The following is a 15,284-nucleotide window of genomic DNA, read 5'->3' on the forward strand; positions in this document are numbered from 1 at the left end:
CAAGAAACCATATTTTCCACTGTATGGCATGATTCAATTGACTATACAAATATACAGTTCACTCTCATTCAAAATTTTGACTTGAAGTTATTTTTAAAGAAAAACAAGTGTACACACAAAATATCTGCTCTAGTCAGCTAAAGTACAAATCTCTTCTCTAGCAACTTAAAAGAGCAGTAGAGGCCTGTAGAAATGCATTTGATGTCGGAATCCCATGTATCCAGAAAAAGGCTACAAAACCATAAATAAGCAGTAAGCATAAAGTTAAACTGAATGACGGTAAGCAATTTGCAACTTTTTCATGTCAATGCGATATGAGAAATTGACACGACCAATTTTACTTGCTAGCTTTGTATGTTTTTCTTCAAAACTGTCAAGCACTTCGGTTGTCTTTTTTGTCTAGGCTATCCCTTTCAAGTTTGTAAAGATCCAGCATTTCATCTTCTAGAGGATGGGTATCACCTACAATTACAAGGCAATGTAATGGTGTTCCAAAATCAACTGCAAGCAGTTGTCGCATTGTTCCAGCAACTATCATCTGATCTGCACTTCCCAGCCGAGCAAATCCAACACAGCTAGTGTCTTCATCATATGCTGTAAGACAATCATAGATTGCTAACTTATTATAACTAGCAAAGGACAGCTTCAGATCAATGCCAAAAGCAATGAAACAATGTAATGGAACAATAGAGAAGTTCAGATTTTAGCAGGGTCTATCTCTATCACGTCAAATTTAATTATAATGTAATAGGCTAGAATTAAAATCCCAATTGTGTATGTCAACAATCAACCGATATATAACAGCCATCTGTAGCTTGAAAAAAAAGAAGCAAAGATGCAATTATTTTGTAAAAGGTGAAGCCTAATAATATCAAAAGCAATTAATACTCCCACCAGATTCTCCGCGGTTTTGCTCAATCTCCAAAAGCTGCTCAATTGCGGTATTTATTGTCATATATCTTGGAGGTTCATAATTTTTCTTTCCTCTGAAACAATTAACAAGTAAATGATTAAGAGATAAATAAGCCACAAATTTTGAACATGTGGAACTGCACAAAGGACAACAGGAAGATCTCTTGACACATACCTGGACAAGGATTCCAATGAAGGTTCCTTCACTTTTATATCTATAGAGGCCAAAAGCAGTAATTTGATCAGAATTCCACATCAGATATCACCAACAAGAAATTGCTGATACACTCAACATCCCATAAAAGTGAAAAGAAATTGTCTTTTGTTTATGGGGTTTTAACATATTTATCTAGAACCTTAATATACATTTTATAAGCACAAAAGATGCATTATTCTATCATCAAATCCACATCTGCAAGGTAAGCGAGTAAAGATATTGCAGAACGTTTAACTCTAAGAATTTCAATCCAGGAAAAGAGGGCCACATTTTGCTTATTACGGCGTTCCATTTCCATAAGATTAAAGTTTTTAAAATACATGACTGAAATGAGCTTCTAAAACTTCTGCTAATTACTTAAAACTAAGTCACTGCCAGCCAAATCTCAAGCGACATCAAAACATCATATGAGAACAAATAAAGCAGAACTTCATAGATCTCGTGGGAGATGAAGAAAAAGAATTTCATCTATGCACATACAACATTTTGTAATGACGAAGATCTAAGGGGTAGATAACCTTTCCTAAATTCAACACACTAAAAACTTAATCCAGAAGAGCACAACACGATATAGAGGTTCAAGTCTAGGGGCGGTTGCACTAGTATTATAATTTTACTGTAAATAAGTGTAAATGTATCAAGTATGAAACAAAAGTAGATATGCAAAAATGATAAACTCACCCAATAAACAAAGTGTATGCAATCCAAGATCGCGATTTTTCTTAATCCTCTCGTAAAAGCTATCAGGTCTCCACGTATCAGTGAAAAAGGGAATCGAAACAGTCTCTCCATATCGATACAATTGCAAACCACAAACACCAACAGCATTCATAACCGACGCATTGTGCACTACTTCGACATCGATTCCTAAAGTCTTGGCTCGAACAACAAGATCAGTATGTGTTGTAGCTCTGCAATTATATTTGATTATGTTCACATTTACATTACATTCAAAATCAAATTAAAGAATAGAGGATGAATACCCAAAAGGATCTCCAACAACGAGAAAAGCCACGTCAGATGTGAGAGCTGGTAATAATATATCATCAGCTTTTTCCTCTACCATTTCTCTGTCAGCAATTATGATAGGTTTTCCGTACAATTTTTCCTTTAAAAAAACAAAGAAAAATTATAATTATAATCATTGAAATATAAGCAAATGCAAAATATAAAGGAAAAAAGAAGTTACCAGAGTAGAAAGACCGCCAGTAGAGAGGCCAAAGGAGAGAAGAGAAGTATAAGCTTCCATGTAAACATGGTCACACTTCTGAACTGCTTCTAAACCTCGTAGAGTTATGTCCTTCTCATTGCCTAATCCTAGTCCAATTATGTACAGCATCTCTTGTCTCTGATAAATCCTAAATCGCTGTTTTAAGCTCTGCGAGAGTTTCACTTCAATTTTTCGATCAAATCTTACTGCTGCTGCAGTGGTTTCGCTTGGCTGCTGGAGCACGCCGCCGTTTATGTGTTCTACAGGAGTTGTACCATTCCAGTGTTTATAGGAGAAAGTAGAAACCAGCAGCTGCTCCAAATTTTCTTGGAAAACTAGTCTCCGAAAAGAACGAAAGCCTAGCCCGCATAACCTAACTTTAACTTAAACCGGTGGGCTGGGCCATTAAGCAAATACAGAAGTTTGCAATATAACATAATTGCCATTAGATTACTTTTTTTTTTTTTTACAAATTGCCATTGATTTTTGGGATTCTTTCTTTCTTGATGGAGTAACACAGGCACCCGAAAATTATGGAGTACAGGCACTTCATTTGGACAATTATTTTTATTACGGAAATATGTCGGAAATTTAACATTACGGAAATAAATAAAACTTTATTTTTAATATGAAAAATTTTAAAATAATATTTTTTGTCGTGTGTGTGCTATGTCATGTTTTCACATAACTGTATTCGTGCTATACAGCTGGCGAATTTTTGTATGCCATGGGTTCTATTTTTTATTTTTTTGTAACATGTTAACTTCCGTGTCCATACAGTGTAACATGTTAGCATAAAATTGAATCAGGAGTCTAAGTTTAAGAATTAAAATTAAGAACTATAGTGAGAGAGAGAAGAAAACTCAGGGACTTCAAATGAAAGTTAGCCTACAATCCTTCTTCCTAACGGCAATATTTGACATTTTGAACAACGGGTGAACCATCTCTATTGCGCACTAACCTACCCAATTTGTCTCGTGCATTATATGTCTTTGCTCACAAATAAAAAGAAATAAAATGTATAAAAAGAAAAATAAATAAACCGAGTACATTACAAGTATCATGGAGAAAGCTATATGCAAACATAACATAAGAAATAACTTGATGAAACAAGAAAAAGGTGTAATTAGAACAAGGTTGATCTCTTAAAGTTCCCATTGTACAATTGATGCGCCGTTGGATGAAGGCCAAAATCATTGCTAATACTTCTCAACAGTTTTAATCGTCATCCTTGAATTCTCTGATGCCAATCAAATATGCTTGCATTAGGTTATTCACAAGGCTATTCAGAAGTTCACTATTTAAAACTTATTATTATAAAAAATATCATTTCATCATTTTCGGAATCAGCATTTTGCATTTCTAACATTTCGGTGCAACATAGCCATTTGCAAGTTCTTAAAACTATTAACGCGTTTACTAAAACATGAGTTTTAGTAGATATAAGCATGCCTAGTCCTCCTGTCTTGATTTTGTTTTCACAAGAATCACAATCAGCTAATTGGAATGATTAGGGAGCCAATAGTTCAATCACAGCTAGTCTTCAAGGAAGAAGAAAAAGTTAATTTACAAATATGTACCTGCGATCAAGATATCGCGGTTGTATTCCGCTTCCTTGGCATGTTGTGCATGTCGAGGAACCTGCACCATCACAATTGATGCACTTAGAAACTTCTTTCTCCTCACCACCAAGCTCTACTGTCACTGATCCTGTTCCCAAACAGAATCTGCATTTTTCTGAAGAAAAAATCTAAGAAGCATAAGAGACGTGTGTATATGTGTATTTGTGAGTATATAGAAGAGGGAAAAGAAATCATGAATCAGCAATCATGTTGCTCACTACAATGCACTGCAAAAGATAGCCAAGTAATAGAACTAACATCACAAATCTTCAGACAGAAAGCAGCGTTGCGAGAGGAAAAACTCATTCGGAAACTTATATAATAAAAACCAACATTAGTGACAGGAATTTTCTACACAGCAAGCCAGTCTAAAATCAAGCACAAAAGCAGCAACTGAGGCATGGTTTTTTTTCTAATGGAGGGCAATGTACAATGTAAAATGAAGGGGAAAAAATCTTAATTTAATACATATAAAATACTAATAAAAACATACTTTTAAGGGTAATTTTTAAACCAAGTAATTATGAACAAGTTAATTAAGTGTATTTATGCAAGCACATAGCAGAAAAAGGAGAGCAACAAGGAGGGTATGCCAAGTTATGACACAACCTTGGTTGAGTTGGTTCAAGAAAGTTGCTATGTTATAGGATATCTCTTTGATCCACACAATTTAAACAAAAACAACACCAAGCAAATGACATGTAACCATTCAACAGCTAACCATCGACTCCCATATGCAACTTATAATATAAATCTACTCGAGAGCTATGTAGCACGGAAAAGAACGAAATGCTAAAACCAAGGAAATTATATCATTCTACAAGAATAGGTTACTCTAGTAGAGTCTCGGAAACGAAATACCAAAATGTAGAAGACCAAATATAACTTAGCTCAAGAGGCAATTGTTTCTTAATTCTTAATGTTAAAACTTGTACAACACTTTTCAGCATCCACAACTAAATGAGAACTTAAATTAAAAAGCAATTAAATATCAGAGTGACTTACGAGCACCGGAGCCACTGCAAGGGAAGCATGGCTGAGTATTTTCTCGCTTTGCCTGCCGCATTATATCATTACAGATTAAAATTACACAAGAGGATATAATGACAAAAATTAAAAAATTAAAGAAACTAACTAACTCACAGCATTATCAATTTGGGATTCGTAGAAGGCTGGAATACCTATACCCATAGCAACGCTAGCAACCCCAACAGATATTGCAATTATCTGATATCAAAATTACACTTGATTTAAGGCAATTTAAGCTACTTAAAAAAAATTACAAAAAAGCATCAATGAGCCAATTTACCGTGTTTTGATCGAGCTCAACAGCTCTAATGCGTGGATAAAATGGAGACAACTGTTGATGTCTCAAATTCTTGAATGAAGTAGCGTTGCTGCAGGTTTTAAGAGGAGATAAAAGAAATGGCGAGTGAAGAAGACCGGGTACTGAAAGTGCCAGCGGCATCTCTGTTCTTCTCTAATGGAGTCGGTGAACGGAAATATTTTATTATTTAATAACTCTTTTATTTTTTTCGGATAGCAATTGAAGTAAACATTGCTGAGACTGAGAGGGAGAAATCCAAGCCAAGCGTTCTGGATATGTGGCGTAGCTTCACACTACAGCCACCAGAAAATTGGAGCATTATTGTTTCAGTTTTACAAAATTACCTATTTTTTCCTAACGTGATTAAATTTTTTATGTTTCAATTGACCGTATTAATTGACTTATTTATTTACTTAATTATCATAATTAAATAAGTATTTTTTATATAGTTTATTTAGTTTAGTGATGAACATAAAACAGAATAAAGCAATTAAAAAAATAAAACATAAATAGATGGAAAAATGATACATACGTAAAGAAAGTGTCAACCTAATTGAGATGTTCGGATGCGTTTTTTGATTTTGCAAATTCAACATTTCAATTAAAAAACTAGAGATAATTAATAATTGACAAATAGTATATAAACATATATTAGGATGTGCAAAAGTCGAGCCAAATTGATAAATCAATTCGGATCGAATTGTAATACAAATATAGGTTTGGTGTATTCTTTCTTAATTATTTGGTTTAATTTATTTTTTGTTGTAACAAAACTTTTTTTAAAAATCTAATAGGTTGGAACATTTCAGCATTATTGGATTTGTTATTTTCTATATTAATAAAATAACAAATTTACACAATACTCTTTGACAAAAAAAATTACACAATACTCCATATATCTCCCAATGATGATGATAATGCTCTAAAAATGAGTGTTTATCTCATATAATAATTACAGCTTGTCATATTTTATAACAAATAAATGGGTATTTACGATAATTTTTTTTAATTATTATTTATTTATTTTATCATTAAAAAAATCATATGGCTAATATATTATTATTTGTTGCACGAATAACAAGACATGACAATTGTATTTTTTAGTCAATTTTATAGTATTAAAATTCCATTTCTATATTTCTATTATATTTTTTCACTTCCTCTCAAATATATCAAGTTCTATATTTTATTTTATTTTTTAATTTCCTCTCAAATATATCAAATTCTATATTTTATTTTAATTTATATGGTAGTACTTTAATTTATCTTAACTGCAATCTATCTTGTAGAAAAACAAATCCTGACACTATGATTCTTTTGATATTTATATAAATATTTGAAAAAAAAATACCTACGTTGTTAGAACTAAACTCAAAATCTTAAATAAACTAGTAATATTTGTTATAAAGCTGTAAATGAATTGAATTAAATCGAGCTTTAGAAGTTTTATGTTTAGCTGGTTAAATTCATGAGTTGTCTATGTTCAGCTCGAGATTTATTCGAGTTTTAAATATTAAGCTCGACCACAATTTATTTAAGTTTTAGATTGTTCATATTCGATTGGGATCGATTTGTGCTTATTCGTTTAGATGTTAAACGAACCGAGTTCGAGGTTGTTCATTTAAATGCTATACAAGCCGAGTTTGAGCTCATTCGTTTAATTGTTTCATAAGTCAAATTCAAACTCATTCATTAATATATTTAATATTTGAGAGCATAATATGTTTTTAATTAAAAAAAAAATCAATAAATGTTAATTGAAATTATGGAGAAACAATGTATATCAATTTAGAATAATTTATTAATAATTAAAAAGGTAACTCGCAAATTTATACATGAGCTACTTCATAAGGTAATAATCAAGCTCATGTACAAATATGCCGGCAAGCTCATAATCGAGCTTATATACAAGTTAGTTCGCGAGCTCACATATGAATTGTTCGTAAATATAAATAAAAGGAATATTACTGTATACTAAATCAGCTCGTTTGAACTAATAATATAAATGAATGATAAATCTCGTTTATTTAAACTAACGAATGAATTGGAATCAGATTCTTTTCAAATCGAATATCGAACTGCTCCTGAGCGACTCGGTTTGTTTACATCTGAATCACTTAACATTTTTCTAGGTTTGAAATCTAAGTAGTAGCAGTATAAGTGCTTTTAGATGATAAAAATAGCTACAAATTCTCCATGTGATGTCTTCTATTTTGTGTATTTTCAAATACTTAAATGAAAGAAAAAGGTTACTTCTCATCTTCCTGCGAAGGTTAAACAAACGGCGGCGAAGTCAATGATATATACTGACATGTTATGAGTAAAATGTCTGGTAAAAGAAAAGGTCAAAAAGAAACATGTAAAATGCTACCGTTTTGCCCGATTATGAACAATACAGCCCAGTGCAGACCACTTCATGAACAGTGGTGATTAGCGCGAGGGGATGTGACATACCAACTAACTCATAGGAGGGCATGCACATGATTGAATCACCAAATGTTGAAATAGATGTGTTGTTGAATTTGGACCATTACTTTTAATTAAATACAGCATCCAAGGTTTCAAATCTTTCCGTTGCACATTTTTATGCTGCCTTTCCCACCATACGTATGATACGTTGAGGTTCAATGTTTTATAATAATTTATAGTTTAAATTGCATAAAAGCTGAGCAACATTCTGCTAAAATTGCGAGTTTAATTATTCTACGATTTTCTCTAAAAAAAAATAGAAAAATTGTCCAAGGAAAGATTATACCCCTATTAGCTACTACTACTATTCACAATGCTCCCTAAAACATGGTTCAAGTCAATCTACCCAATTCCTATTCCTTTAATTGGTGAGGACTAAACCCAAGCTGAAATCGAGTAGTGGATGAATGATGACCCAACAAATTTCGTAAATGTGCTTTATCCATTCACATTGAGTGGTGCAAAAGTGAAGATTATGCATTTCAAAGCATGCTACCTATTTTATATGATTATTAATTTGCTTCATTCATTCATCAATGCACATCGCATCTTCAGTTTTAATTTACAATTTTACATACAAACAAAAAATTGAGCATTTTGGTTCCCTTGCAGAATTGACTAAAGCAAGGCGAAATCGATGAGACTATTGTTTAGTTTACTACACCAGAATAATTTTATTTTTTATTCATATTTTCAATCCAACTAAATGGTGGAGTTAGATATTTATTAAAAAAGGGAAATTTATATAGAATTATAAATACCGACTAAATAAATACAATTTTATTTTTACTATTTGATTGATTGATATGAGCCAATATTAGGCAAGTGCGACTTGTCTTTCTAGGAGCGGCTCAAGAAACCTAACTATTTCAAAGAAACTTTCCATCGGCACAAAAAAAAGATCACTCATTTCCGCACATAACCCCACTATATGCTCCGAACTGAATTCAATACACATAGTTTAACAATTTGGATTCTCATTTTTCATTAGACTCCTAATTTTAAACTAAGCAACCCCTAAAATTTCCCTATCACTTCCATATTTGATGTTATCTTTAAGCCTTATCCAATTCAAGAACATGGACCATATTGTATACATATACATAATTAAATACAGAGAGTGCAGCCAATAAAGAAAAGGGGAAACTAAAAAAGATTATGCATGTTTAGCTAAAGCTGATACATCATAAATAATTAAATTATTCTCTACTACGTCATTTTCTTAAGCATTATCCATGTGTTAGAGTAAAGCAAAAGCAAAGAAGCATCAACAGGATTTTAGCTTAAAAAGAACCATTATAAAAATTGATGGGCCTGTAATAGTATTTTTATACTTTTCAGGGAGGTTAACGTTATTCTTGTAATTTATTTCATTTTTTATTATGCTTTGCCTTTGCTCGTTATCCATAACGATTGGATACTTTGCTGTTTAATCGTCAACTGATTCTTGCTTCCGCTGTATAAATCACAATGCTAAGATTACTTGCTTGTGACTCACCTATTATTGTAATTTGACAAAATGCCCACAGAAATTTACTATTAAGAAGGGCAAAACCGTCAACTTCAGAAGAGCTTTGATTTGAATCTCTTGAAAAGGAAAAGATCCGCTACAGCGGTTATACTTTACACCTGTCGAAATCTTTAACTTTCGAGGAACACGTGAGCCATCAGAATTTAATCAAACGGTTATTAAATACCCGATAAATATAATATCCACTTGCCTCTGGTATTACTAGATAGCTCCTTCTAAATCAAATTCAGAGAATTCAAAAACCAGTATCAGCACAAATCCGAAGCAAAATTAATAGAGAGAAAACGGAATTAAAAATAAAACGACAGAAAAAGACTGTTTATTGCTATCACACACCTCACTCAGTCTCTATCTCAACGCCGACTTCGCAACGGTCCGCCGTTTCATTTCGGCGACTTCGTATTATCCATCGGCCGGAGATCTTTTCCGATTTCTTGATCTTATTTCTTTTTCTGTTTTTTGTTTGGTATAGTGAAAAATACTAATAATCAAGAGGTATTGATAGTAGTCGTTTATTTAATTTCTGTTAGTTTTTTCACTAGTGTTTTTAATGGATTGTTGCGATATTTAATGGATTGCTGCTTAGTTTTTGATTTTATTCTTGAATTTATATCATTAGATAGGCAATGGCATTGTAATTTTCTACTTTGTTCATTTTTAACCTAATTCTGAGGTTTTGATATACTAATCTGAATGTTTGGAGGCATTTTGATTTTATGTTGACTAAATGCGAGGATGATGAACTGTAATCTGAGATGCTTGTTGTTTTTGTAAAGATTATTATTCATTTATGTTTGCTTGTTTGAATTGCGTTTGGCCTTATTCTTGGAACGGCGAAGTAATTTAGCGGTTTCCATTGTCGCCGCATGAAATTTGAGTATTTGCTTTGAATAGGAGAAATTATGAAGTTAGGCATACATCTTGTAAATTTGCTTATATGTTATGCAGTCTGGATCTAACATTGTAATTTTCTTGGTTTCAGCTGGAGTGAGTTTTGCAAGACTTGCTGATTCGTCATCATCGACATTGCTATTCGTTGGTGCAAAGCTAGGCATACAATATGATTGGATCATTTCTTACAAGAGGACTTGTGTACGTTAATAATGGATTGATACTCTTTTCTTTCTTGAATTTGAGCAATTTATATGGTTGCGATCCTAATTGAATTATTGTTTAATTTAATTGGCGGCAGGATGGTTTTTGGATATGCTTATCCTGCTTATGAGTGCTATAAAACTGTTGAAAGGAATAAGCCTGAAATCGAGCAACTCCGGTTTTGGTGTCAGTATTGGTGAGCTATTATATGAACTCATTTTGTGTGTTCAATTGCCTTTATTTTAGACGTGCTTAGTCGCTTATTATATGATTCTGGATTGCAGGATTTTGGTGGCTGTTTTGACAGTTTGCGAGAGAGTGGGAGATGCTTTTATTTCATGGTTTGTAATCTTATACTTTGATTTGCCGAAGCAATTTTCTTTCTTCTTTGTAAAAACTTGTGGTCTCATTCTTTTCTTTCTTCTTTGTAAAAATTTGCGGTCTCATTCTTTTCTTTTTTGCTTTCATGAAGGGTTCCTATGTACAGTGAAGCAAAGCTGGCATTTTTTATATATCTGTGGTACCCTAAAACTATGGTATGTTTCTTTTGGGCGTTGGATAAGAAAATTCACTGGCATGTTATGAAGTTAAACGATTTCCTTTCTGATCGTCCCTCATATTTCTCACTTGTACCAGGGAACTACCTATGTGTACGATTCCTTCTTCAGACCATATGTCTCAAAGCATGAGAATGAAATTGATCGTAACTTGTTAGAACTAAGAACTAGGGCTGGAGATATGGCAGTTTTATACTGGCAAAGAGCTGCAAGCTATAGTCAGACCAGAGTTTTGGAGATTTTGCAGTACATTGCTGCACAATCAACGCCAAGGCCTCGCCCTGCTCAGGTAGTATTATCAAACATCTATATGTCATTATTTTTCCTTTAAGTCTTAGTCTGGGGGAAAATGGAAGTACATTTTTCCTGCTTTTTTCTTTAGCATTTTTTTAATTAAAAATTGGTGATTTTGTAAATTTAGTCCTTTATTGCAAATCTCATTCTTATTTAGAGTTTGATGGTCCGCATTAGAGTTTCTGGTAATTATTTCTCAGCTCAAATAGTCAAATTCTCAAGAAATAAATAAGTTATGTGAATGTAGTCTTGCATTAAGCTATGACTATAGTCCATTTATATGGGATATACTTCTTGCTCACAACTTTACATGATCATATCTGATGTTTATATAATTCTTATTGTGCCTTGCTTTCCTCTAGTGCCATTTAATTCATTATTTTGCTGTATGTTATAATTTGCAACCAATTAAAAAGTGAAATTTATTATGAATACTCATTAACTTTTGACAAATAAAACTACAGACACAGCAACAGGGTGGTGGGGCTCGACAGCCTGCCACAGCACCAAACCGTCAACCTTCCAATCGCCAACCAGCTTCTGCTCAACCAGAGATTGAAGAACCTCCATCTCCCACTTCTAGTACATCTTCCAGTCAGCAGCAAACAGATGCGACAGAAGAAGTACAAGAAGCAATGGCTGCTGCGGCTGCAAAAGCACTTAAGGCACCTGCAGGAGTTTCCAGTGTCCAAAAAATTGCTGCAGTAGTGTCTACTGTTCAGAAAGTAAATGCCACTCCAGAAACTTCTGGTCAGCCTCCATCAACCAAGGCAGAAGCAATGCAAATCGAAGCAGCACCTTCGTCAATAGATGAAAATGCAAATCCTCCCCCAAAAGAGACCAACATGGATGAGGCCATTCGGGTTACACGTGCTAGATTGAGGAAAAGCAGATCTGGCCCAAAGAGCTAAAAGAATAATCGGATATATCCCAAATTTTAGCTTACAAGCTAGCAGTTAATCATTAGGTGGGTGGGATGGCCACCGGCTCATTGTTGTTGATGTTGATGTAAATTTGTGTTTTCTAATTTCATTTGTTGCTTTATTTTTTTGAACATGAATTGGCAGGTGAAAGGTCTTTAGGTTGATACGAGATAATTGATGCAATTTTAGAAATGATAAAAGATAAGATACTGTTCTAAGTTGTCGGAACTCGGTGGTTGAGCATGTAGTACTAGTAGAAGGTTGCATTTTGGGGCCGCTAGGCTTGATGAATTAAGTGCTGCTGAGATTAAAGTTTGTTTTCAGATGAGCTCAAATTATAAAAATTGTACAGCTTATGCTTCTATTGAAGGCGCTTACTCTGGATTTTTAACCGTTACCTTCTTTCTGTGTCATTTTCTTATTTCATCAGAATATTTAATTTGGCCATCAGCTGATTATTTAACTATAGTTATAATAATTTTATGTTTTATTTAAGGTGAATTTTATGTTTTATTTAAGGGTTGTTGTTTTTGTTACAAATCCGTGTTTGTTTTAATGTTTTTATTTTCTTTTACATCTATACGAGGAGTATATCGGTTGGGATAACAGTATCATGCACTCAAAATTATTTGACAAATAAATAGCAGCATGTATCACAGAATTATCAAAGACTTGTGGCACACTCTCTTTTAAGAAGGTAAATGATGATAAATTGAATAAAAATATTGCACATTCTTAAGCACAAACATCTCATTGTGTGTCTGATCAACATCAATAAAATTGTGATTGATGTGCCTTAAAATATTTTTTAAATTTTGATAAAAAAAGTAACAAATTAATGGTTTCATAAATGGTCAACTCAATTTGTCTGTATATTTTTTTGGAAATTTGATTATTACTGTCCAGAAGAAAATAATTATGGAGTAATATACACTACTAGCTTGAAAAATAGGAACGATGTCCGTAATTATATATGAACGGTTTAACCTCGTAGGTGAATTTTAGTGGGTAAAAAAGTACAGAGTGATATGATGCAATGTGTGGACTTTATTGCGAAACTCGAATTTGTCATTCAATAATGCTGTCTCAATATAATTAACGAATCAGCAATAGCTGGCAATCTAATGGGTATAGAAAAGAGACGTTAGGTACGTGACCAATTCTTGATTGAAAATAATTATTATTACCGTTGCACCAACAACGATGAGAATAGAAGCTGAAGTTAGTCAATGTATAACTAATTCAAATAAAAATTGGATTTGAGTATATTGTATCAGGTGATGTTAGGAAAAAAAAATCCGTTGGCTTTAAGACCCCAACGTCTCACTTATAAGTCAAAATCAGGGCCTGCTTGTTCACTTTTTAAGACGTTAGGGGCATATTTGAACCTTTCCGAACCTTAGGGGCTCACTTGATCCTGTAGACAAACCTTAAGGGCATAAATGACCCTTTTCCCAAAATTAAAAGATGGTTGACTAACAACTAGTGGTGTGCATGAACCGGTTAACCAGTCCACGAGGGTCATATGTAAACCGGTCTAGTAATTCGGTTTTTAAAACTAAAAACCTAAACCTAAAATTTTAAACGGTTAACCATTAAATCGGTTAATCATTTAAAACGGTTCAATTTTTTTGGTGTTGCGGTTTTTAACCATGTAACCATTATAAAAATTAGATATAAAAAAGATACAATTTATAGATAAAATTTTGAATATAGTCTAATAATTAAACTTTAATTTTCATTCTATTCAATTATAAAAATATAAATTTTATATATTTATATTTCAATTAGGTAAAGAATTTTTATGTGTGTAGATTATAATTTTTTTTATTTGAATAATTAAAAATATATGTATGTTTATATATAATTTATAAAAATATATAGTATTATTTATAAACCGGTTAACCGCGGTTTTTAAAACTCCAAAACCTAAACCATTAACCGTAAAAATCAAAAATCAAAACCTAAACCTAAACTCTTGAACCGGTTAACCACATTTTCCGGTTCGGTTTTGCGGTTTCGGTTCGATTAATCGGTTTGACCGGTTTTTTTGCCCACCCCTACTAACAACAAATGAAAATGCGTCATTAGTTATTGTTTTATAGCTTATTATCCATAAATACCTTTCCAGTTGAACCTTTTCCCACTTCAATTTAAATAAATGTCTAAAATTGAAACTGACATTGAAAAATTGATTAAAATTAACAATTTTAAAATTTTAGACTATATTTTTTATGATTAAGCCTTGTTTTTTTAGCAGTTATTATTTGGTCAACAACATCTGATATATTCAACATATATATGATAAACGTTTAACAATAGAAGTCCCATTTCCTAAAATATTAAAGATATGATGAGCAAAGGGTGGAGATTTTTGCAAATCATTAATTGATAATTGGACTCCACTCTCATCTTTTTAATTTGTAAATGCCTTTGTTGCCCTTACATTCATTTGTTATTATTCTGGAATTATTCACTTTTTACAGTTTTTACACTAATTGTGTTTAACTCTTTAATTTTGTATAATTATTTTATATAAATAATTTTTACTTTTCAATAACTCTACTTATTTTTGATTTTTTTATTTATCCGTCTATTTTAGAGTGTTTTTTTTTAAAAAATTATGGACATTAGTAAAAATAAAATAAAAGATAATAATATATTTCTTGTTAATTGAAATACGGAAAAAATATTTCTTTGAACAAATTGTCGCATCCAGATGGTAAGAGTGCAAACTTCAAATTGAAAAATTAAAAATTAAAAAATATGTTAAATACTTATAGATTTACATTATAAACTTATATAACATATTTATAAATAATTAAAAATATATTATAAATTTTAAAAACAGTTCCAAAAATATAAATTTATATATAAACCACAATATTTATAAAATACCTAAATAATAAGAAAGTTTTAAATAACTCAATAAAAATTAAATTTTAAACATTTTCAATTTAAGTTTTTCATATTAAAATATAATTGTTATTTTTTTATTTATGATTATTTATTGCGAATATACTGGCCTACAAACTTTTAGGCAAAAAATCTCCAGAATAGTAATTGTAAAAGGAGTAATTAATTTTTAATAAAGGTTAACTAAGTCATGTAAAAGGATATATGAGAT

At 31.9% G+C, this 15,284-nt stretch overlaps 3 protein-coding genes across 3 annotated transcripts; 1 reads left to right on the top strand and 2 right to left on the bottom strand.

Moving 5' to 3' along the window:
- Positions 1-37: 37 nt before the first annotated feature.
- Positions 38-2,699, bottom strand: LOC126656692 (probable diphthine methyl ester synthase). Its single transcript, XM_050351303.2, has 7 exons — positions 2,319-2,699; positions 2,113-2,237; positions 1,811-2,040; positions 1,088-1,127; positions 895-986; positions 342-594; positions 38-231 (listed from the first exon to the last, which is right to left on the bottom strand). Exons 1-6 carry the CDS (start codon positions 2,466-2,468, stop codon positions 374-376), a joined length of 858 nt encoding a protein of 285 aa, XP_050207260.1. The 5' UTR covers positions 2,469-2,699; the 3' UTR covers positions 38-231; positions 342-373.
- Positions 2,700-3,342: 643 nt separating this feature from the next.
- LOC126656701 (protein disulfide-isomerase LQY1, chloroplastic) lies at positions 3,343-5,576 on the bottom strand. Its single transcript, XM_050351311.2, has 5 exons — positions 5,271-5,576; positions 5,105-5,188; positions 4,967-5,018; positions 3,920-4,076; positions 3,343-3,579 (listed from the first exon to the last, which is right to left on the bottom strand). The coding sequence occupies exons 1-5, from the start codon at positions 5,427-5,429 to the stop codon at positions 3,558-3,560; spliced, it is 474 nt and encodes a 157-aa protein (XP_050207268.1). The 5' UTR covers positions 5,430-5,576; the 3' UTR covers positions 3,343-3,557.
- Positions 5,577-9,486: 3,910 nt separating this feature from the next.
- Positions 9,487-12,554, top strand: LOC126656678 (putative HVA22-like protein g). The gene is made up of 7 exons (XM_050351290.2): positions 9,487-9,783; positions 10,271-10,380; positions 10,481-10,579; positions 10,668-10,724; positions 10,856-10,919; positions 11,020-11,229; positions 11,699-12,554. Exons 2-7 carry the CDS (start codon positions 10,349-10,351, stop codon positions 12,143-12,145), a joined length of 909 nt encoding a protein of 302 aa, XP_050207247.1. The 5' UTR covers positions 9,487-9,783; positions 10,271-10,348; the 3' UTR covers positions 12,146-12,554.
- The last annotated feature ends 2,730 nt before the right edge of the window (positions 12,555-15,284 follow it).

This window comes from Mercurialis annua, linkage group LG1-X, assembly GCF_937616625.2.
Source record: "Mercurialis annua linkage group LG1-X, ddMerAnnu1.2, whole genome shotgun sequence".
In the NCBI taxonomy this organism is placed as follows: domain Eukaryota; kingdom Viridiplantae; phylum Streptophyta; class Magnoliopsida; order Malpighiales; family Euphorbiaceae; genus Mercurialis; species Mercurialis annua.

What these genes read in the sequence shown, in the direction of transcription:
- LOC126656678 (XM_050351290.2), top strand. Translation starts at nt 10,349, where the DNA reads ATGATTGGATCATTTCTTACAAGAGGACTTGT. An exon ending in TTTCTTACAAGAGGACTTGT is followed by an intron (nt 10,381 to 10,480) that starts GTACGTTAATAA and finishes AATTGGCGGCAG; the next exon opens with GATGGTTTTTGGATATGCTT. An exon ending in CGGTTTTGGTGTCAGTATTG is followed by an intron (nt 10,580 to 10,667) that starts GTGAGCTATTAT and finishes TCTGGATTGCAG; the next exon opens with GATTTTGGTGGCTGTTTTGA.
- LOC126656701 (XM_050351311.2), bottom strand. Translation starts at nt 5,429, where the DNA reads ATGCCGCTGGCACTTTCAGTACCCGGTCTTCTTCACTCGCCATTTCTT. An exon ending in TTGAGCTCGATCAAAACACG is followed by an intron (nt 5,189 to 5,270) that starts GTAAATTGGCTC and finishes TTTTGATATCAG; the next exon opens with ATAATTGCAATATCTGTTGG. An exon ending in TTGCAGTGGCTCCGGTGCTC is followed by an intron (nt 4,077 to 4,966) that starts GTAAGTCACTCT and finishes TTTTTTCTTCAG; the next exon opens with AAAAATGCAGATTCTGTTTG.
- LOC126656692 (XM_050351303.2), bottom strand. Translation starts at nt 2,468, where the DNA reads ATGCTGTACATAATTGGACTAGGATTAGGCAATGAGAAGGACATAACT. An exon ending in CTGGCGGTCTTTCTACTCTG is followed by an intron (nt 2,238 to 2,318) that starts GTAACTTCTTTT and finishes GTTTTTTTAAAG; the next exon opens with GAAAAATTGTACGGAAAACC. An exon ending in GCATACACTTTGTTTATTGG is followed by an intron (nt 1,128 to 1,810) that starts GTGAGTTTATCA and finishes TGGCCTCTATAG; the next exon opens with ATATAAAAGTGAAGGAACCT.